Source organism: Scomber scombrus, chromosome 9 (assembly GCF_963691925.1).
Source record: "Scomber scombrus chromosome 9, fScoSco1.1, whole genome shotgun sequence".
NCBI classification, from domain to species: Eukaryota; Metazoa; Chordata; class Actinopteri; order Scombriformes; family Scombridae; genus Scomber; species Scomber scombrus.
In genome coordinates, this window is record NC_084978.1 from 8,761,191 (window position 1) to 8,782,309 (window position 21,119).

A 21,119-nucleotide genomic window follows, 5' to 3' on the forward strand; every position below is an offset into this window, starting at 1 on the left:
TAATATTACAACTCCTGGGTCTTAATTAGTGCTTGCTGCTAGTAGACTATGAAAGGCAATACTGAAGTAGTGACGTATAATTGAATAATTACTTATCATCAGTGTATTTTGCTCTGGCTTGGGCACTCAAGCTATATACTTAAAATATACATAAATATAAATTCAGCATTACTCACTTGTACCCTGCCTGCCAATGTACATATAATTGAAAAATGTGGGATGCTTGCGAATGAGTAATGGGCCCAGGCACCTATAATGGATCATTTCAGGTTTCTTTTCTTTGAACCACAATTGCCAGCCAGCGAAAAGTATTTCAACTGTGTTCAGTTAAGTGTGTATTTTTGGGGGGGATTGGCTCGATCATTTTGTGGCTTGGCAGCAGGCCAAGGAACGGTGATTTGGAAGCCTCATCTTTGGACAACAGTGAGTTGTCGGGTGGAGAACGAGAAAAACAGAATGATGCACTTTACTGCGGCTGTATAACACAGTAACTATGACTCACTGCACACTCATTTTGATTTTTCTCATCTTACCACAACCTTGAGACTCATTTGAAATGCTGGGAGTTATATCAAGAAAATGTAATGAATGTGGAGCTAGTTACTGTATACTGTAACAAATCAAACAGTCTTTTTTCAGGGTTGAGCACATGCAAAATCATTTTTCTCAGTTGTACAGGGAAAAGTTTATTGTTGTTGTAAGTTAACATTTTTAGACATTTGCATTTCATCCACTTAGTTGCCATTAAAAGCAGTTTAAATACTCTGTTCATTCATCATAGTTTTCATTTTCAGACCATTTCTGACCATTTCACCTGACTTGAAGTCTTTTGACTCAAAATGATGAGTTGAATGAAAGTTCTGCTGAGAGTTCATTCAACTTTTTAAGTCAAATAATATATATACATATATATATATATATATATATATATATTATATATGAATAGAATTCCCAGTATGCATTGGTTAAGTGTTAAAACACTCCAGAGACCCATCTTTATTTCCAAATGATGGAAACCTTCCATTTGTGTTTTTTTTTTTTTTTTTTTTAAACACATTCTTTTAAATCTAAACAGTGCAAACTATAATGAAGGTTAGTATTGAAATCAGTGTCTATGCACTTATAACTCATTAAAGTCATTGGGATTAGCCAGGCATGCTGACTTTGTGCTGTCGCTCCAACTGCAGCCATAGCTGTAAATTCTGACTGTAAAATGAAAAACTGACTCTTCCAAGTGAGAAAACATAAATTGAAAGCAAATTTGATTGTGACTATTTGTCAGTGTGACTGATCAGTTGTTGGTTTAACTTAATACCTTAAGTTTTTTCAGCATTTTTGTCTCTAGTTGAATTAGTTACTTCTAATTCTTCAATCATATTCAAATATTTCAAATGTTTTTTAAATGTTTGTGCAGCTGATACATATTATTGTACTTTGAGGATATTCAAAGCTAAATTGGACCCACATTTATTCAAAAATCCAAATTAAAAAAACTGTTCAAAAATGTTGTTGCATTCTTCACATTTAATAACATTCAGTGAAATCAATATGTTTTAGAAGACAATTTTAAAGAATCACACCGACATCCAAAAAAACACTAGAAGTCATCTACATGAATAGCATCACTGAACATGACGACATTCTTATTGTTCTGTGTGTTTTAATTATAGGTAGATCCATATATAAGTAAAATCAACAATTTGATATCAATTATATTCTTACTGTCACAAAAAAATACCTTCACAAACATTCCCAGGAATTACCTGAGCGGGACACTAAGCAGGTTTGGGAGGTAACTAAATCTCCCAGTACTTTCCTCACGCTTGTGAACTTCTTCTCAGGGATTAGGGGGCAAACACACATAGGTCTGAGAGGAATATTTCCCCTTATACTTCTTTCCCATAACCACATGAAATATATCTGTTGAGTAAATGTTGGCAGGAAAAAAGCAGGGGACAGGGCTGGGTCCAAGTCTGTCAGGATGAGTTCTGTCAAGCCCACAAGGACGAATGATCTATTTAAGATGTTACCTTATTATGCGTATTTTCAGAGTATAATAATCAATTTCAAAGGTTGTAGAATGACTTAAAATGTGAGTAGCCATGTATAAGCATCAATCAGCTGTTTCCTTCCTGCCATTTGTTAAAGAAGATATGACATTTTCCTTAAATTTACATTTTTTAAATGTGTATTTGTCTGCATCTGTCCTTTCAGTGCTATTCTTGGACCAGGTCCTTTATGTCAGGGTTAAAAAAAACTAAAATAAGGCAAACTACACCAACTATCTGAGTGTATGACTCCTTCCCACGCCTGCCAGTAATGTACTGTGTGACCAATAAGGGAGAGACCAAACAAAGGAGTGCCATGATAGCACCTTAGAGCTAATCTCTCAATTACTACTTTACTGCTTCTGTCAGACAAAACACAACAAAAACTTAAAGCTGTCACGCATATAGCTTTTTATGTGTGTGTGGTTGTGTGTTTCTTTGGTAATAGCCATGTGTGGTCTGTCTAATCCTAGTCTTTGTTGTCTGTTTCTGTTGCAACTTAACTGTGAAACACTGACACAATATGATAGACAGGTTACAAAATACAAAACATATGGTCTTGCATGGCTCAATGAAAAGCACATGATACAGTCATTATCAGGGTTAAGGGTTTGCATCATAATAAGGTCAATGAAGTGCATCACTGTAGACTTTATATTATATGCTCTTGGGGGAGTTCCAAAAAATGTCTTACAGACAGTTTTGAAATATGCATTTCCAGGTGTTTTTTCAGTGTGAAGGTGTGATGAACCCATGCTGAGGAAACTTTGAGGTTAAAACTTAATCAGAAATTTTCACAACACTTGTGCAAACTATATTCGAAATAGTGAACCTGTACATTATAGTAAAACTATGTTATGCTGTGAAAAACATACTAGCTATCTCAAGGTTCAATTTTACAACCTATTTTGAGCATAAAGGACATTTTGTCAAAAAGCATTCATAACAAGCCTACGTTTGTTAATATTTTGTAGACAAAATAGGCTTTCATGATAGCAGCACCCCAGTGTGTAGCTCACTTATGCGTCAGAGAAGTAGCTGTCCCTCCATGAGACTAAGCACTGTATTGTGCTGTCCTCTAGTGAAGCTGAGTATATCCACTGACACAGCAAGCTAAAGCTAACCGTGTCAGAGAAAGACTGGGGATGTCACAGGCAATGCCCAGCATTAGCCATATAATGGCCAGGATTTGCTGATAAAACAGGGGCCTCACATTGGCAGTCTTTAGTGACTTAAGTGGGCCGTTCTTCCATGGCCGTTGGGGTTATACAGTATATCCACCGCTCAATCTCTCTGTTTGACGGAATATGTCTCTTTCAGATTTGCTTTCTCCCTCACTTACAATGTTTTTTAAGTTGTTTTTTTTACTGATTAAAGTAATTTCCTGTTTTTTGTTTATAGGCATGTGACTAAAAAGGTATACCAAAGGTTTGTATGACAGCACAACAATATCATTTTACACACGTACAGAATATAATCCCTCTAATAGGGTTGCACTGGAAAAAATAATAAAAATAATGTATATCCTAATAACCAATTTTTATTTACCTTGTAATAAAGAAGAAATTAAAACAAATGAACCAGCAAAAAATACACTTAACAAAAGTACAATGGTATCTTAACACTGTCCGATGTGTCTGTCTAAACATTAGCAAGATTACTCTTACATTTTCAACACATTACATACATAGAGCCAGTAATGTAAAAGTCGCTGTGACTAACATCAGATAAAGATAAACAAAAATGTATATATAACGGCAATCTTATAGACATGTTCATTTGTATCACTTTTAGCTCAAGGCTAATCTCCCAAGAGTCTATCTTGAAAAAATTCACTGATTTACTGCACTTTTTTCTTGTGCATATATTAAAATAACCATAACTAAGCTAAAGCGGTATAAAATAGAATGATTCTTAGTCTCTGGTGGATTTACTTTCTGTATTTGCTGTGCCATTATTTATACCTTTTGAAGCACAGCAGAACCTGTCTACAACGTGTGTAAATGGGTATTTTGTCTAATTTTTTGTGTTGTTTTTGACAATAGAAATACCATTGTTGTTAGACCAGGGTGTTTACGACATATTTTAATGTTCTCATCATACTCAGTGTGCCATCATCTGTCTTTCACACAGGAATATAGCTTAATAAATAAGGGGAAATCTCTTGATCCCAATCTAAATATTGTGAAAGGCAAGGCAGCACTTTTTGACATTTTTTCCAGACATGCCTTTATTTGTTTGATGGCATTTACCTCATCTGGCATTTCTGTTGTTTGTCAATTAACTTCATGAAGGTCTCATGTCTGAAAGAGTTGTCGGAGAGAAGTAATGACAGCAGGAGGTAAGAAAATGAACGTAGAAATAAAAATGTAAATTTGGTTTGTATGTTTGCAAATGTTGGGGTTGCTGTCTCTCTCGCTACTCAACTCCATGCCACTTTATGCCAAAGTTTTCCATCCAAAGGATATTTGCAGAAAAGCTGCCCAGATGAATGAGGAACATGACAAGATGGACAGTTAAGACTTTCAAATATGTGCGAGATGTTGTGGATAGTATGTCCTCCCTGTATCAGTTGCAGAATGCTGTGACAATCCCTGAGTTCAAACGCACAAAGAAAAAAAAAAAAAAAAAAGTAGGAGACTTATGGTCGTCACTTTGGATAGTTTTCCTGTAGACAGACATTCAGCCTTATAAATCTGTGAGCATGTCCAACATTTATAGATGAGGGTGCCCAGTGGCATAACCACCTGTCAAAGCTTGTCTTCCTCTTTCTTTTGATCTTTCTCTCTTATCTTCCTCTACTGCTCTATTCTATTTTTCTGCTTTCTATTACTGAAGAAAAACTAAACCTCTGCTTAAGCTGTATGATCAGTGATTGATAGCACGCAGACAAACACAGACCAACATGAGAGGAGGAACACCAATTTATTTTCCATTTTAAATAAAGATGGAAATGCCGGGGAAACTGCCAAGGGTATTCATTTGATCTGAATGGAACTTCAATAAAACAAATTCCTTCAGACAGCTATTTCAGTTCTTCACAGGGAGGCCTTCCCCCAAACAACCTTTTGTCTTCTGTCCTGACAGTCCACAACTGCTATTTTAGCCCTTCTCATTCTCATACTGCCTATTAAATCAATATATAATATTACCATGGCTGAAATTTAGTAAGCCTGACCACATGAAGCTGATACTTTTCCATGCCTGATGACAGATTCAGCCATTTGGTTCCTGTGTCTTTTATATCATATCATATACAAGGGTATTTAATTCCAACTATTGCTTCATATTGATATCAAGTCCAGAATCAATGCAGTTCTATTTATGACAGATGTAAAGACAATGTGTTACTGGAGATGTATATATGTATGTATTACTTAATGTAAGTGCCCTGAAAATCCTGTGATGTTTTCCCTTTTGATCAACAAGAACAACAACCCTGTATTTAATCTGAATTAAAATGCAGAATCATTTGCAGATAGAAAAGTCTCTCTCTATAAAGATAGATGGTATTAATACACACACAGAGGCTTTTATATGACACAAGACTACCATCTAGTGGCCAATGTGTTCATTTACTAGAATCAAGCAGGGAAAATATTTTGCATCAACACCTTTTAAGAAAAAGAGCATAAAAATATCAAAAATACACTGCTATATTGAATGCAAAATATCTATATGATCACATCTGTTTATCAAGTCGGTTCTCTCCACAGCTTAAGCCACTTTAGGATTATTCTCCTCTGGCCAAAGATTGATTAACGCACGGATGCTAAAAAAAACAGAAGAAACATGAGTAAAACCACTGTATGCCAGTCATTACATATATTTGTTTAAAAAAAATAGTTCTTCCCACAAAACTCAACATTTAATATAGACACAATATATAACAACAACAACAACAACAAGATATACAGTATCTAACAAATTTCTTTAATTTCTTTGAAATGAGACATATCAAAAATTTTGATATGTTTCCTAAAATTCAACACACTCTCCCTGTTTGGAACACAGTAAAAACCCTTTATATTACAGATATTCAATTAGACATGTGAATACTGTTTTAAGATAAAAGAGAGCAAAGGTACTTTACAAAGCCTGTTACTGCAGATGTTTGACAAACTCCTGCTACGTCAATATAGTTAGGAAATGAAATGCCATACAGGAAATAAAGCTGGACAATATATCCAAATTATATTGATATGATGATATGAGAGTGGATGTCATCTTAGATTTTCAATGTCGTAATATCATAATATGGCAAAAGTGTTGTATTTTCCAGGTTTTAAAGGCTACATTACAGTAAAGTGATGTAATTTTCTGAACTTAACAGACTGTTCCAAAAATCTCATTCTGTAAATATTTTGTGAATAGCAGTTGCCCCCATAACATTGTTGCAATATCAGTAGAGGTATTTGGTCAAAAATACTATGATATATTTTGCCCATATTGCATTTAACAGGAAATGATACGGGAGATCGACAGGATGTAACTATCATTGTATGACAATCTGGTGGTGCAATTGTATAATCAAACAAACCATTTTGACATAGTTTATTCCTGACACACATTTATTTTCTACCGTAAGGACATTTCATTAATTTCATGTATACTCACCGCTACCTAAATCCTAACCTATATGTTGCTAACACCAACTGTACTGTAGATGGAGATTATGGTCCCAACAATGGGAGTAATTCAAGTACACACATATCAAAGAAAGAACAACAAACACAATATCAGTCCCAAATAAATCAGGGTTCTTACCTTTGCCCAAGCTTCAAAAGGTCAAAGGCCTTATTGATTTGATCCAGTGGAAGTTTGTGGGTGATAAATTCATCCAGCTTCAGCTTTTTCTTCATGTAGTCGTCTACTAGTTTAGGCACTTCTTGCACACTCTTCCACCCTTTCAGAGAGGATCATAAACAAAGTCCTCATTACATAGACCTTAAAACAGACCTTGAATACTCTTGTAAGATGTTTGGTATTCAGAGTTTATTATGTTAGTTTGTGATTAGATGTTTTACTACTTGTGGACAAATTTTCCCTCAGCCTCTTTCATTTTCTATTTTAGTGATTTTCTGGGTTCCCTAGAAAGACAACTGACAATCAGGATAACAGGTGCAGACTAGATGCATATGGTTACAAACTGTGCATGCACATCATTTCAAAATGTGGTCTTAGACTTTGTAACACTAATACAGTGTCACAGAATAATATAACAGTAGATGCTTTGTATTTTGGTCTATTGTAGCTACAATTACTGGATAAACTGGTGTATGATAGTTGAGCAATAGCCTGAAGTCTTTAGTCAATTGATTGGTGGATCTGCAACAACACATACTTGGGCTCAAAAATGCAACAGTTTACTTTACACAGTGTTCCTCAAACTTGAACTATAATTCACTGAATTTGAAGATTCACTTATCACTCAGTTTCTATCTTGCAAGTTACACAAGTTGTGCAACCTATACAGAGAAGCTTGTTAACTTGTTTTAATTTCACCTCCAAAATATGTCCCCGTCAGTGTGCGTCCCATCAGGATCTTTTCAACCACAACATTCATTGCCTCTGTCTCTGTCCACCCAACGATGACACACATGCCCCAGGCATCTATTGTAGACTCCAGGGCAGCAGTCTAGGCCAACACGAAGAAACTAGTGTCTAATTATTACCCCTTTTAAAAGGTATTTATACTGTATGTACACAGAGCCAGGTGAAAGGAGGCCAATTACACAGCTTCAATATTGTATAATCTAAGGAAAAACTGTTGAGCAGAAACTAGTGCTATCAGATTAATTGCTATTACCAAATGGACAAGGAGGTCAGGAAGGAAGTTACAGAACATCTGATAAGAGTTTGCAATCGATAATCGACTTCCTGTGTACTGACACTGCATATACAGATATGGTTCTCTGTACTTGTAGGACTGATTTTTCATACAATAAAAATGCAACATAAAATACTATTTTAACTTCACATATGACCGAGATACACACCATGACAGCTGGACTACCGACACACTCAAAAGCATAATCCACCCCTCCATTAGTCATCTCCACAAGAACCTCCTGGATGTTCCTGCTGTGCTCTTTGGGGTTGACACATTCAGTGGCTCCAAACTCTCTGGCTTTCTCAAACTTGTCAGGATTGATGTCAATCCCAATGATCCTTTTTGCCCCCGCAATTTGGCAGCCCATGATGGCAGCCAGACCAACAGCTCCAAGCCCAAACACGGCACATAAGGAATCTTTTTCAACCTGGATACACACAATTTTGGAGTCAGGTTGAATGAAAGTTGTTTAAGATCAGTTCACTTAACAACACTTAATAATGGTTTTACAGACAACTCTTATATATTACCATTTGGTTGTATTCTTCTACACATGTCCATTACACAAGTATCACCTGTTCTATCGTTTGGTCAAGGAGCAGCAGTTGTGTGTTGTGTGGTACCCTGTTAGGTTTTATATGCAGTAAAATTGCAGGGACAATCTAAATGAGCTCTCCCAAGTTCAAAATTAGAGCCACAAAGAAGGCCCAGTTAATCCTTGCTGACCATAGTAACCTCTTATTCAGTAAGTTAAGATGGCTTCCATCTGGTTATAGATGTAATTTGTCAAGACCAAGGACAAATAGATTTAAGAACTGTTTGTCCCTGCTGCATTATGGGATTCTGTTTTTTTATATGAATTGTTTGTGTGATGATGTTTGACGATGATGATTGTATTTAATGCTGGCTGGGCAAGAAATTCCCCTCAGGGATGATAAAGATTACCATGACCTTTTATTTGTTTTTGTACTGGACCATTTTATTCTTACATGTAAGCTTGCGTTTAATTAATCAGGTTTTTGACTTATTCTTCAAAGATTTTGCAGGCCTCAGAAAGGAAAAAAAAGCGTATATCAAAAACATAAAAGGAATTTTACTGAACACTCACCTTGCTTAATTTTTCTATCAGCTGGAGTATTTTGAAATATTTTTATGGAGGTATCCAAGAATAGTGTCATTATTTCAGTGTTATTTGCAGTTTCACATAGGTTTTAGTTTAGAGTTTGTCCTTACATTTCCATTTTGAAAACAACTTGACATTTTATAATTTTTACAGTCCTACAGTTTTTTTTGGGACAAACCTCTCCTCTATGTTTTGCACTCATCTTATTTTAATATGCAGTACATTATGGAAAAATAGATCGGGTGAAGATTAAACTACTCCCAGATTTTTCAAAGAAATGATAAGGAACACTTAGGTGGTGCTCATGTTATCTACTGCCCTCTAGTGGGAAAAATAAATAACTACAATCCTGCTGTGTACTGTAAACAACACTGAACAGCTATTTTGGACAATGTCAAATATTTTTCTTTTAGATAGTTAATACAATTTGTTAAAATAATGTTAATTATTTATAAATTGGCCATGTCTGTACATAAATCTTTTTAAATGTGTTGCATCTGCATCCCTCAAGGTCTAACTACAGACAGCTGTCTGTACAGTGTTGTGCTGGTTCACATCTGAGATAATGAGAATTCAAGTTATTATTTGAACACACATATCCTGCAGTTATGTATCCTCTTACCTTGCCTGTGTTAACAACAGCACCGTAACCAGTGGAGACTCCACAGCCTAGCAGGTACACTTTGTCCAATGGTGCATCGTCTCTTATCTTTGCAAGTGAGGCGTCAGAAAGTACAGTATACTGGGAGAAAGAGCTGACACCAAGGAACTGGTACACCTGCTGCCCATTGCAAGATATTCTGCTTGTGCCATCAGCCAATATGCCCACTTGAGCATTTTCCCTGAAAGTCACATAAACACAATAATGACAAGTTAAAACGCTATGAAAGCAAAAGAGTCAATGTGAGTGTTGCAAACATGTGGTAATGGCATCACCAGTTCTTCTTGCATAGATTGGTTTTAGGACTGCGACATCGATCACAGTCAAAACACTGCGGCAGAAAAAGAGGAATAACTTTGTCCCCTGTGAAAACAACAACAAGAAAAAAAACTGCTTCAGTCAGAGTAAAAAAGAGGAACTAATCCAAACCAGACTTCTTCATTTTGGGCTGTGTAATTTACCAGGTGAGAAATTGGTGACTTCTGGACCCACACTCTCCACTACTCCTGCTGCTTCATGTCCGAGAACTAATGGGAACGGTCTAAACTTCATCCCTTTTCCTGTCTCATACAGGTTTACCCAGTCTGTGTGGCACACACCTGTGGCAACAACCTGAACAAATATGTAGGATTCTGGTTCTTGAGAGTTTCAGGAAGTGAATATACTTCATTTCTGCTAAATTCAAACCAGCAAGAAACAAGCAGACAGAGGAAATGACAATGAAAACTGTAACATTGCCTGTCAACATACCCCCTTATTCGATCAAAGTAATGTGAACTTGAGATTTACCATTTTTATCCTTAGTCTCAGTAAAGTTGCCACTGAGGGAAATTTCAGGACTATTGTCATTGTTATTTCAACACTATGCATTTTGCTGTGTAGCTTCACAAGTGCTCACATTCACAACCCAAAATGCCCATATTTCCTTGTAACTTGAAGACACAAACTGGGGAGGACCAGCTGACCTTAATGCGGACTTCATGGACTTTTGGTGGGGCAACCTCCACATCTTCAATGGAAAGAGGTTTCCCTGGCTCCCACGCAACAGCTGCCTTGCATTTGATCACCTGGACGTGAAAAATATGTGTGTTACACAATGTTTTGAGAGACGTAGGTGGGGAGCAAATTCTTGGCTTCTCATGATGCACATTGTGCAATCATTAATATAATGTATGTGCCAAAGCCCATTTCCGTCAATGTGATGAAAAAAAAATAAAAATCCTGTAAGTCAAAATAATGAGAAACTTTCTCAAAATAATGACTTAGTATCTCAAAATAATGACCTTGTATCTCAGAATAATGACTTAGTAACTCAAAATAATGAGAAACTAAAAAATCACAAGATAAGTCATTGTTTTGAGGTACTAAGTTTCTCATTATAATGACTTACATCATCACATTGGAGAAAATGGGCTTCTATATGTATGAGAGGCATTGAGCATAGTAAGCAGTTGTCAGAATTGACAGAATAAATTAAACATCTTCAGTTTATACTTTTTATTACAAAAAAATGCAAAGTAGAAAGGTGAATATTAAGATGAAGTTTTTCTCTCTTACCTGCCCTGTTGTTGACATATTTGAGTCCACTTCCACTTATTAGTAAGACAACTGCCTGCATTTGACAACACAATAAGTATATATTATTAAGGATATTTAGAACTGCGTCACGTGCAAAGTCACACAGAATAACAAGGATAATTTTGAGTGTCGTTATATCAACACTGGAGCACAAAGAGATAAACTGACCGACTCCCAGCCTTATCACCATAGACTGTATCATAGTGATGTGTCGTTCGCGAACGAGCCGGCTCTAAGAGCCGATGCTTTGTAGTGAACGAGAAGAGCTGATGCCCGTCGGAGAGAGCCGAATCTTCAGCCTCCTGCTCAGCAGTCTGTTTGGCTGAGAATCCATGCAGGTGGGGGCGGGAGTTTACTTTGATGGGCACACCATTCGGTCAATCACATGCGAGGACAGACTAGGATCATACCATTATGTGAAAGAAGGAAGGGGGGCAGACACTCCAAAGACAGTGAGTGTAGTGGTACAGGCCAGATACACACAGCAGAGACAGAGACAGAGGAGGATTTCAGTGCAAGCATGTCAATGTGTTCAGTTGTTCGTAGTTCAGTTCAAGGTTTTTCAGGTGTTCAAAGGTTTGATTAAAATGTTAAACAAAAGTAACTGTATTTTTTTTGTAATGAAAAAAAAGCTTACAAATAAGGATTTTATGAAAACACTTAATGAAAACTTGCTTACCAATACACAAACCATTCATAATTGCTAAATCAGGCTAAAATAGAATGCTCAGAGTGATACTAAATGAAGAGCCGTTTGGGAGCCGTAAGAGCTGGCTCTTCTAAGGGAGCCGAGCCAAAAGAGCCGAATCTTTGAAAAGAGCCGGATTGCCCAGTGTATCACGCAGAGATGAGTCAGTCAACCAGCTACAGTCAAACTTGGGCGGATCTGACTTTACGACAGTGTCTGTTAGCGCGACACTGGTAACCACCTTTACGGCAGTGAGTGATCACACGTGTTGTCATTGCATGGACGACAATCGGAGTTAAAGTTGCTGCTGTTGCTATCCGTCCAGATTTGTGAGTGTTTTTTGCGTTAATTCTGTGCGGATAGTATCGCAAACTTGTGCTTTGAAGCTACTACATAATGTGTTAGCGTGTGTGCGTGAATTGTGTAGTTTAATCAATGAAACGAGCTAGCATGTTAGCAGGAACTTATGACCTGAAACCACGTTGTTGAAAAATTCAGCTCATAATGTTTAGCCAGGCTTTGCAGCGATAGTAAATACAGATTAATAATGATTTAACATGTGTAATGTTTTCTTGTGTTTTGTTCTAACTTGTGGCTTCCTCTCCCTTTTTTGTCTTGTTTCTCACAGAGGAATTTAAAGAACAAGAAGAAAAAATGTCTTTCAGAGGAGGAGGGGGTCGAGGTGGAGGTTTTAACCGTGGTGGTGGTGGAGGATATGGCGGTGGCAGAGGAGGAGGAGGAGGATATGGTGGTGGCAGAGGAGGATTTGGTGGAGGAGGCAGAGGTGGTGGATTTGGACGAGGTGGTGGCAGAGGTGGTTTTAACAGACAGCAAGACTACGGACCTCCAGACCATGTTGTTGGTAAGATCATAAAGACACAAACTAGTAATGCTGGTAATATGTTTGCTAAGTTGGTATCGTTTTGAGTGAAGCTGGAATGATAAGTGATGAGAATACCTTCCAGTTGTGCCTATGCTAATCAATTAATCTTTTTGAGTCATCAAAAAATCTGATTTTAGCTTCTGAAATGAAAATAGTTTGTGGTTTCTTTTAATTTATGAAGAAACCACAACCACTATTCAATAGAATATGTAGGTTGTGGACAAAATAAGACATTTGAAGACGCAACTCAGGGCTTTGGGAAACACTAATAGGTTTTTTCATTATTTTCTCACACTTTATGGACCAACCGATTGATTAATATCCTTATATTGTTGTAATTAATGATGATTAATCAGTGATGCTCTATGTCAGCCAAAGTGTTGTACAATAATACTTAAGCCAATATTTACATATAGCATTATGCATTGTGCTTTTAATGCTCAGGCACCAACAACTGTACATTGATACAACTTTAGTGAATTATCTTGTGACTTGAACATGCATAAGTCATTAAAAGGAACACATACAAATGTTTTTCATTGCCAGTTAAATGTCTAAAGGCTCTGCATTTTGGGTTATTTCCTTGAGAAAAGTTGTGGTGACTTGTGGAAAACAGACAAAATGGTTCAAAAATGGAGCCCGTATGCATTTTTATAGTGGGCATTTGAATTTGTTTTTTGTTGTAGAGTCCATAGCTACATATTGAACTTGCACCACTAACTTTATCTGTGTTTGATTGTTTCTTCATTCTGCAGCGGTGGGAGAGTTCATGCACCCGTGTGAAGATGACGTTGTGTGTAAATGTACAACAGACGAAAACAAAGTCCCCTACTTCAACGCCCCGATATACTTGGAAAATAAGGAGCAGATAGGAAAGGTGGATGAGATATTCGGCCAGCTGCGGGACTTTGTATCCTTTCTGTCATCGTCATTTCAGTCTCTAGGCCTCTGAAATAATGTGTAGTTAAAAAAAGTCAACTTGTGGGCATGTAATTAAATTTTTGTGGCTCAAAATCGTATATTATTCCTCAACTCATTCTTGCAGTACTTTTCAGTCAAACTTTCTGATAATATGAAGGCATCATCGTTCAAGAAACTGCAGAAGGTATGAAGGGACCTGCATAACTTTGTAAATTATGCTCTCATGTGTTTCACTGCCTCTGTGTGCTGAACTCTGAATAATTTGCAACTCCTTGTTTAGTTCTACATAGATCCAATGAAGCTCCTCCCGCTGCAGAGATTCCTCCCCAGGCCACCAGGAGAAAAGGGTCCGCCACGAGGAGGTCGAGGGGGTAGAGGTGGAGGAAGAGGTGGTGGCGGTCGTGGAGGTGATTTTATCATCCTAATTAATCTTGGTGTAAATTGTTGATTAATGTGTGATGATGACAGTAACATGTCTTTTCCCCCCTGAATTTGATCTGTCAATCCGTCAATTGCTTTGGATTTTTTCAACAAAGTCGAAGAATATCTAGATATTTGCTTTAAGGAGACTGCTTTGCTTCTATCAGGTGGATTCCGAGGTGGAAGAGGCGGAGGTGGCAGGGGTGGAGGATTTGGCGGTGGACGTGGTGGTGGACGTGGAGGAGGCTTCAGAGGAGGTGGAGGCGGTGGACGTGGATTCAGAGGTTTGCCCTTTTTCCATGATCAAAACATATTTTGATATCTTTTCTGGTGTGCAGGTACAAGCTTTGTTGCACATGTAATGTCTATAATGCCTGCATTTTTGTATTTTTTTTATTTGTTGACATGTAGGTGGAAGGTGATCTGATGGTCGTGATCTGGTGTGATTCTCATCTGAAGCTTCTGCTACACAAGAGAAGGTGGCGCTGTATATCAGAGCCTGGCTAGTTGGACTCAGAATAAGAAAGTGGACATTGCCGCTATTGACTTTTGAGTGTTTTTTATTTTATTTTACTTTATTTTAAGTTTTGAATGATTGATGGATCTTGATTTTTATTTAAAAGGTTCATATGTATGCTTGAGTGTAACATAGCGGGAACAATTCAGCCTGTTATGATGTGGATTCCTTTGTAAACAGGCTGTGAACATCCTGTGCTGTCTGTGTTAGTGTTTGGCCCTGATAAATGTTTGTACTTCAATTAGAACATTGACAAACCTCCATGCTTTACTTTTGTCAGATATGGAAACATGGGGAAATCAGACCATATATACTTTCTTAGCTAAAGATTTGAATACTTATGTGTAAAAATCACAGGAGCAGAATATTGTCTGATTTTTGTTAACAACCTTGATTAAAAGGTGCTTTGTAAATGTGTCTGTGTTGTAAATTCCCAGGTATTCTAACAATCTTTGACATTGTGAAGCAAAATAATACTAGTACCATCTGAAAGTGGTACTAGGAGTCATTTATGGTTTAAGTATTGTTACCAAGAATGGATAAACTTGGTCTGCAGTCAGTGACAGCAATGCAGCGCTGTATCTCTGTTCCACACTACATGCCAGTTGTATACAGTATACTATATCGTAAACTATAGTATGTTGTCTTGTACACTGACTGCAAAACAAATTTGTTTTATAACACACAACAATATAACTTATGTCAATCAAACAGTTTAAGAATATTACTTTCAAATTAATGTAAACACCACATAGTTTACTTTCCAATGCAACTAACAGCACACTGAAAACTAAAGTTTAATAATGCATACTGACTGTTTTTATTTAGATTTGGGATGTGTGGATGGATTTGGGACTCAGATTAGGTCACGCTATAAATTAAAATGATTCTATAAATATAAGTGAATTCTGTCATTAAACACATAAATGCTACAAAAACATTAGGAGCATAGTAGACTACTAGCTTTTTCAAGTGCTTTCAATCACATCTCATGGTCATGTTTTGAAAAAAAATCAGTTTTAGTTTGTTTGACAAGTGATGAGTAGTTTTAGTTTAAATTTTATTTTGAGAAATTGACTAGTTTTTATTTCGTTTTTCAGATTTTAGGAGGAAAACCTTTATTTGTAGAAGCTGAAAAGGATGAAACCCAAATATGGTTCACCGAGTCATTGTTTATTAAAGTTATCATTTTCACTATTTCACTCTTTAACCATAAACAATGCTCTTCCCACAGCAAAACTTTAAATAGTCAACAACAAAATTATTTCTTCACTGCTAGTTTTAGTGTTAGTTATTGTTAACTATAATAACCCTGGTTACAATTACGTCTCAAATTAACTTAATGCTCTTAATTGGCTGTACATTTCATATTTATATATTTTAAAACTAAATAAGAGGATTGTCGCGCTTACCCTGCGCGTTCTCGTCTCTGATTGGTCCAGACGGTAACTCCTTTACGGCCTCTCAGCACCCGCTCCGGCCTCTTGTGCAGTAGCAGCAAACATGGAGACAGCTGGGAAAGTAAGTCGCTACATTTTTCCACAAAATGTGTAAAAAATATTTTAATGGCGTGCATATTGTGTGTGTGTATGTGCATGTCGTTAAATTGGCACATATCTCCTTTGTAGCAGAAACAAAGTTATAAAAAAGGTTTAGGGTCCCTTGTAAGTAATGTGCATTCGCGTCCACAGAATTAACAAATACAATGAAACACTGTTTGGTTACTTAATAAGGATCTTTGGACAGTCAGTCGCCAGTGGGAATTTGCAAATGTCTGCAATGCTTGACCTGAGAGCGATAAACAGTGTTGTTCTTGTTGGTTAAGCAAGTAATTAGAGGACTATGAAAGCAAGCTTCCTGCGGGTGATCATAAAGTATGAACGGTCACGTCTTTCACATTTAACGTTACCCGCAGAAACCTGTGAGAAGCAGAAATACTCTTTCAGCTAAGTGAAACTGGGAGTGGAAAGTTAACGGTTTCTCTAGCAGCATAAAGCACTGGGAGCTATTGGCTGTCCTTGCATAACCCTGCATACAGTTCAAAGGCTACACTATGCAACCAGCTGTCACAGCCACTGTAAGCCTCAGCCATGGCTGCAGGTTCTGCAGTAGCTGCAGCACAGTGTGATACAGTTTGAAAGAAGTATGCAGTGCGTTTTGCTTTTAGGTGATCAAGTGCAAGGCTGCTGTTGCATGGGAAGCTGGGAAACCTCTTTCCATCGAAGAGGTGGAGGTGGCCCCACCTAAGGCCCATGAAGTTCGCATTAAGGTAAGACAAAATTTAGAGTGTCAGCTGGAAGGAATTTTCAATTTTATAGCTTATGATTTCCTGTTTAGATCACAAGTAACACAATAATTACTTCAAAATCTCCCGTGGAAGTATCATAGCCCTATATTATAAGCTTTTGACAACCACACTTAGAGCTTAATCATTCCATCGATCATTGTATGTCTATGCCGATGTATCATTACTTCATTTAAATATTAAGTAATCAAACTAATGTGAGAAATAGGCAAACATATTTTACATTAAACTCTTGCATCTAGTAACTGTGTCTGACATGAACTTTTAATGGCATGGTTCCTTTCAGATCTTTGCCACAGGAGTGTGTCATACCGATGCTTACACTCTGAGTGGCAGTGACCCTGAGGGCCTTTTCCCAGTCATCTTGGGCCATGAAGGTGCTGGGACAGTCGAGAGCGTTGGTGAGGGTGTCACCAAATTCAAGCCTGGTAAGGAGCTGCTTGACTAAACCCTGAAACTTGGACAAACTTGACATTTGTTTATACAGTGTTAAAACTAAGTGTCTCCATGCATGATTTAATTATTTTTTTTTACAATTCTCCTTCACCAAGGTGATGCTGTCGTCCCATTGTACGTGCCGCAGTGTGGAGAATGCAAATTCTGCAAAAATCCCAAGACCAACCTTTGCCAGAAAATTAGGTAATGTTGAGTTAAAGACTGCCTGTTATTAACAATATGACTATGTTTTATTTAATGTATGTCTTTGTGGCAGAATAGCCTCAGGTGCCCAACCTCAGGGCAACCAAATCAAAGCTCAGTTTGAGCTTCCGCCTGCCCCACTTTGAAGTTCACATCAATTGAGTTTCATCATACACACTCAAAAAGAAACAATTTTTCCCCTGTGCTTCCTGCAGAGTAACCCAGGGCAAGGGCCTGCTCCCTGACAACACCTCACGCTTCACTTGCAAGGGGAAGCAAGTGTTTCACTTCATGGGGACCAGCACCTTCACTGAGTACACCGTGGTAGCCGACATCTCTCTGGCCAAGGTGAACGAGAAAGCTCCCCTGGATAAAGTGTGCCTTCTTGGATGTGGCATTTCCACTGGTTACGGTGCTGCTCTTAATACTGCCAAGGTGGGTATCACAGACTGTAGATCATGCTATAAGACTGCCTGTTTTTAAAATGGAGCATTTGTTTGTGAACAGTTTTTCTAAAGTTAAATAATCAGTATTTGAAATATGACACCTATATTGTTAAAAGTGTGTGCAGAATGTTGCCCTTAAAAAGCAATACAAAGAGATGCAAATGTTTGTAATTTTCATTCCAGTGTTAATAGTGCACATTTGAGGGTGAAAATAAAGAGAGTCTCTAAGATTTTTGTTTCTGACCATAAATGGTTTTGATGAGTAAAACCATAAACATTGAATGGTATCATGAGCTGGCACCTTGTAGATTTTTGTTCTTCACCTTTTCAATCCCTGTTCTTTGCTTACATCAAAGACAAAAATAATTCACAAGTCGGAAGACTCAAGGAAATCCAGCTCAGATGATTAGTGTGCATTAAGAAGACCACAGAAGCCAAAACCATTCCCAAATTCATACATGCTGCATAGTTTCTATTTGTAGAATTCTGTGGTCATACTTAAATTCTCCCTCTCTGTTACGGACTGGATAGACAGAGGAGCACTTTTTGTAATGAGCTATTTTATTTAGTTAGTTCTTGTGTTTCCTATAGATATATATTTCTCTCTTTTAGTGTTTATGTATGTTAACTGTATATTTACTGTTCTCATGAAATGCCTGGATAACCTGCTGCTGTAACACAAGAATTCGGATCAGTAAAGTACATCTGTCTAATTGCCCTTTTCTTTTTCATGCACACTCAGGTTGAGCCTGGGTCTACATGTGCCGTGTTTGGCCTCGGAGCTGTTGGCTTGGCTGCTATTATGGGCTGTAAGGTTGCTGGGGCAACCAGGATCATTGGTGTGGACATCAACGCTGCAAAGTTCGAGAAAGCAAAGGAATTTGGAGCCACTGAGTTTGTGAACCCAAAGGACCACAGCAAGCCCATCCAGGAGGTTCTGGTGGAGATGACTGACGGCGGTGTAGACTATTCTTTTGAGTGCATTGGAAATGTGCAAATCATGGTGAGATTTAAATAAGTTTCATAAGTGTGTAATGCCTTTAAAAAAACAAAACTAACTACCATTTTAATATTGTAGAGAGCGGCTCTGGAGGCCTGCCACAAAGGATGGGGTGAAAGTGTCATCATCGGTGTAGCCGGAGCTGGACAGGAGATCTCCACCAGACCATTCCAGCTGGTGACAGGCCGAGTGTGGCGGGGCACAGCCTTTGGAGGTGAGTCGCTATAGCAGATTCTTTGTTATAAAATGCTTAATTTTATCAGGCTGCAGTGCTAACTTTACATAATTTTAATTTGAGACTGAAGGCAGCTTCATACTGGAATACATCAGTGTGTGATAGATTTTTTAATGGTCATTTCTTGAGGGGAAAAAAATGACTTTCAATTGCAGCTTCAACTTTTTTAAAAATAATTAGATCCAGAAAACGTCTCTGATGATGATTATGATTATTATTTGTAATGGTATTTTATTAGCCTTGAGATGGACATGGAACAAATACAGAATGTATAATCTGTTTTTAAAACGTTGTGGTCACCATGCAACATGTTTTGTTTAGTTGAAGTTGTTGAACTGGTTTTGGTATTCACTCCCAGGCTGGAAAAGTGTGGAGAGTGTTCCCAAACTGGTGGACGACTACATGAATAAGAAGTTGAAGGTAGATGAGTTTGTGACCCACACTCTCCCCTTCGAGAAGATCAATGAGGGATTTGACCTCATGCACGCTGGAAAGAGGTAAGAAGAACAGTTAATTTCTGCATTTAGTGCATATAAAAGTTCATCTCTGTAGTTGTTTTATAAGTGTTTTGGGTTTTTTGCTGTTCATTTGTCCTAACCTATTAATCTTTTTTTTTTTTTTTCTCCATTGCAGTATCCGCGCAGTCCTGACCTTCTGAAGTGCCTAAAACATCCTTCACATCCTGCCTTGAAACAATCACTTTTCATTGTTGCAGCACTTACTTCTCTGCACTTGTCGTTGATTATATAATTTTCAGTATTAGAACTCAATTTCTTTCTAACACCAATATATTTTTGAAATTGCCTAAATGGTTCCATTAAATCTATTTAAATTCACTTATTTCCTCTTTTTTGTTGCCCCTTGTTACTGATATGCACATCTGTAGTATGTACCATATTCATGCTTACCGATTTTATACTTTGTAACACAATTTACCAAGAAAACACAGGTCAGAAAATGCATGCCAGACACTGAATATTAAAACAGAACACAATAATATAATAAAGAATACAGTTTAATTCAATAAGGTATGTACTGTAACATTGTTCTTATGCTACATTTGTACTTTGTCATCACAGGCTCTTAATGAACATCATGCACACATCACACTGAATAAAATATCATCTTAAACACTTAACCAGTAATCAGTAATTGCTGCTCATGCATGAACTTCATGACTCCCAGAGGAGCAGAGTTTGTCATCGCTTATTTCTGCAAAGCCTGTAAGACTTATACACTATATGTACATTATTTATGGGTGTAAAATACTAAGAGCCAATAACACTTCATCAGGAAAGTCAAACACATTTTCTGAAAATGATTTTTTGGGTTTATGGAATATTTTTCTTCCAAATTACCCCTAATTGCAGTTGCAGTCAAACATTTACTCCTTTGTAAATGTTCCTTCATGCTGCCTGCTACCCTAACCCATTTTTTACATGCAGATAATAGTATGTGTAGAAACCAAGAAAGGCTTTTACAGTCTTACCCAAATATACTGCAGCAGGCTGCATTAAAGATATCAGCTCCTCCAACTGTTGAGCCTATCAAGGATTTCCATTTATAAAGATTTCTTTGCTTCTTTGGCTGAGTGAGAGTTTGTCTCTGTTTCCTGTCTACTGTGAAGCCTGTTTAACTTCCAGTGATTGTGATTAAAGACTATAAATAAACCTCAGATTGCAGTTTGGCTCTCTAGGTCTCCCTACCAGACAATATGTAACACAATGACATCACCATCAGCAACTACGTCTCTGGTCAAACAAGCCATAAAACCTTTAAAAAAAAAAAAAAAACCTGACACTGGTATTCATCATCTTATTTG

At 37.4% G+C, this 21,119-nt stretch overlaps 3 protein-coding genes across 4 annotated transcripts; 2 read left to right on the plus strand and 1 right to left on the minus strand.

Annotated features, from left to right (window-relative positions):
- Positions 1 to 4,914: 4,914 nt before the first annotated feature.
- LOC133985885 (alcohol dehydrogenase class-3-like) lies at positions 4,915 to 11,507 on the minus strand. Of its 2 annotated transcripts, XM_062425615.1 has the most exons (10): positions 11,412 to 11,507; positions 11,223 to 11,277; positions 10,631 to 10,732; positions 10,127 to 10,277; positions 9,941 to 10,028; positions 9,627 to 9,846; positions 8,048 to 8,308; positions 7,554 to 7,686; positions 6,816 to 6,954; positions 4,915 to 5,820 (listed from the first exon to the last, which is right to left on the minus strand). In XM_062425615.1, the coding sequence occupies exons 2-10, from the start codon at positions 11,238 to 11,240 to the stop codon at positions 5,766 to 5,768; spliced, it is 1,167 nt and encodes a 388-aa protein (XP_062281599.1). In that variant the 5' UTR covers positions 11,241 to 11,277; positions 11,412 to 11,507; the 3' UTR covers positions 4,915 to 5,765. The 2 variants fall into 2 exon arrangements, with proteins under 2 accessions (XP_062281599.1, XP_062281598.1); XM_062425614.1 differs by lacking the exon at positions 11,412 to 11,507 and having other exon boundaries at positions 11,223 to 11,335.
- A 707-nt stretch (positions 11,508 to 12,214) lies between these two features.
- gar1 (GAR1 homolog, ribonucleoprotein) lies at positions 12,215 to 15,089 on the plus strand. The gene is made up of 7 exons (XM_062425592.1): positions 12,215 to 12,260; positions 12,560 to 12,793; positions 13,570 to 13,724; positions 13,860 to 13,919; positions 14,016 to 14,142; positions 14,323 to 14,439; positions 14,567 to 15,089. The coding sequence occupies exons 2-7, from the start codon at positions 12,586 to 12,588 to the stop codon at positions 14,575 to 14,577; spliced, it is 678 nt and encodes a 225-aa protein (XP_062281576.1). The 5' UTR covers positions 12,215 to 12,260; positions 12,560 to 12,585; the 3' UTR covers positions 14,578 to 15,089.
- Positions 15,090 to 16,122: 1,033 nt separating this feature from the next.
- Positions 16,123 to 20,133, plus strand: LOC133985513 (alcohol dehydrogenase class-3). Its single transcript, XM_062425169.1, has 9 exons — positions 16,123 to 16,193; positions 16,840 to 16,941; positions 17,264 to 17,405; positions 17,529 to 17,616; positions 17,832 to 18,051; positions 18,805 to 19,065; positions 19,141 to 19,276; positions 19,656 to 19,794; positions 19,931 to 20,133. Exons 1-9 carry the CDS (start codon positions 16,176 to 16,178, stop codon positions 19,953 to 19,955), a joined length of 1,131 nt encoding a protein of 376 aa, XP_062281153.1. The 5' UTR covers positions 16,123 to 16,175; the 3' UTR covers positions 19,956 to 20,133.
- Positions 20,134 to 21,119: the final 986 nt, after the last annotated feature.

Excerpts from the sequence above, each read along its gene's own strand:
- LOC133985513 (XM_062425169.1), top strand. Across the intron at positions 17,617-17,831 it reads AACCTTTGCCAGAAAATTAG|AGTAACCCAGGGCAAGGGCC; the intron begins GTAATGTTGAGT and ends TGCTTCCTGCAG. Across the intron at positions 19,066-19,140 it reads TTGGAAATGTGCAAATCATG|AGAGCGGCTCTGGAGGCCTG; the intron begins GTGAGATTTAAA and ends TTAATATTGTAG.
- gar1 (XM_062425592.1), top strand. The coding sequence starts at position 12,586 with ATGTCTTTCAGAGGAGGAGGGGGTCGAGGTGGAGGTTTTAACCGTGGT. Across the intron at positions 13,725-13,859 it reads TCGGCCAGCTGCGGGACTTT|TACTTTTCAGTCAAACTTTC; the intron begins GTATCCTTTCTG and ends TCATTCTTGCAG. Across the intron at positions 14,143-14,322 it reads AGGTGGTGGCGGTCGTGGAG|GTGGATTCCGAGGTGGAAGA; the intron begins GTGATTTTATCA and ends TGCTTCTATCAG.
- LOC133985885 (XM_062425615.1), bottom strand. Across the intron at positions 8,309-9,626 it reads CTGTTGTTAACACAGGCAAG|GTTGAAAAAGATTCCTTATG; the intron begins GTAAGAGGATAC and ends GTGTGTATCCAG. Across the intron at positions 7,687-8,047 it reads TCGGTAGTCCAGCTGTCATG|ACTGCTGCCCTGGAGTCTAC; the intron begins GTGTGTATCTCG and ends GTGTTGGCCTAG.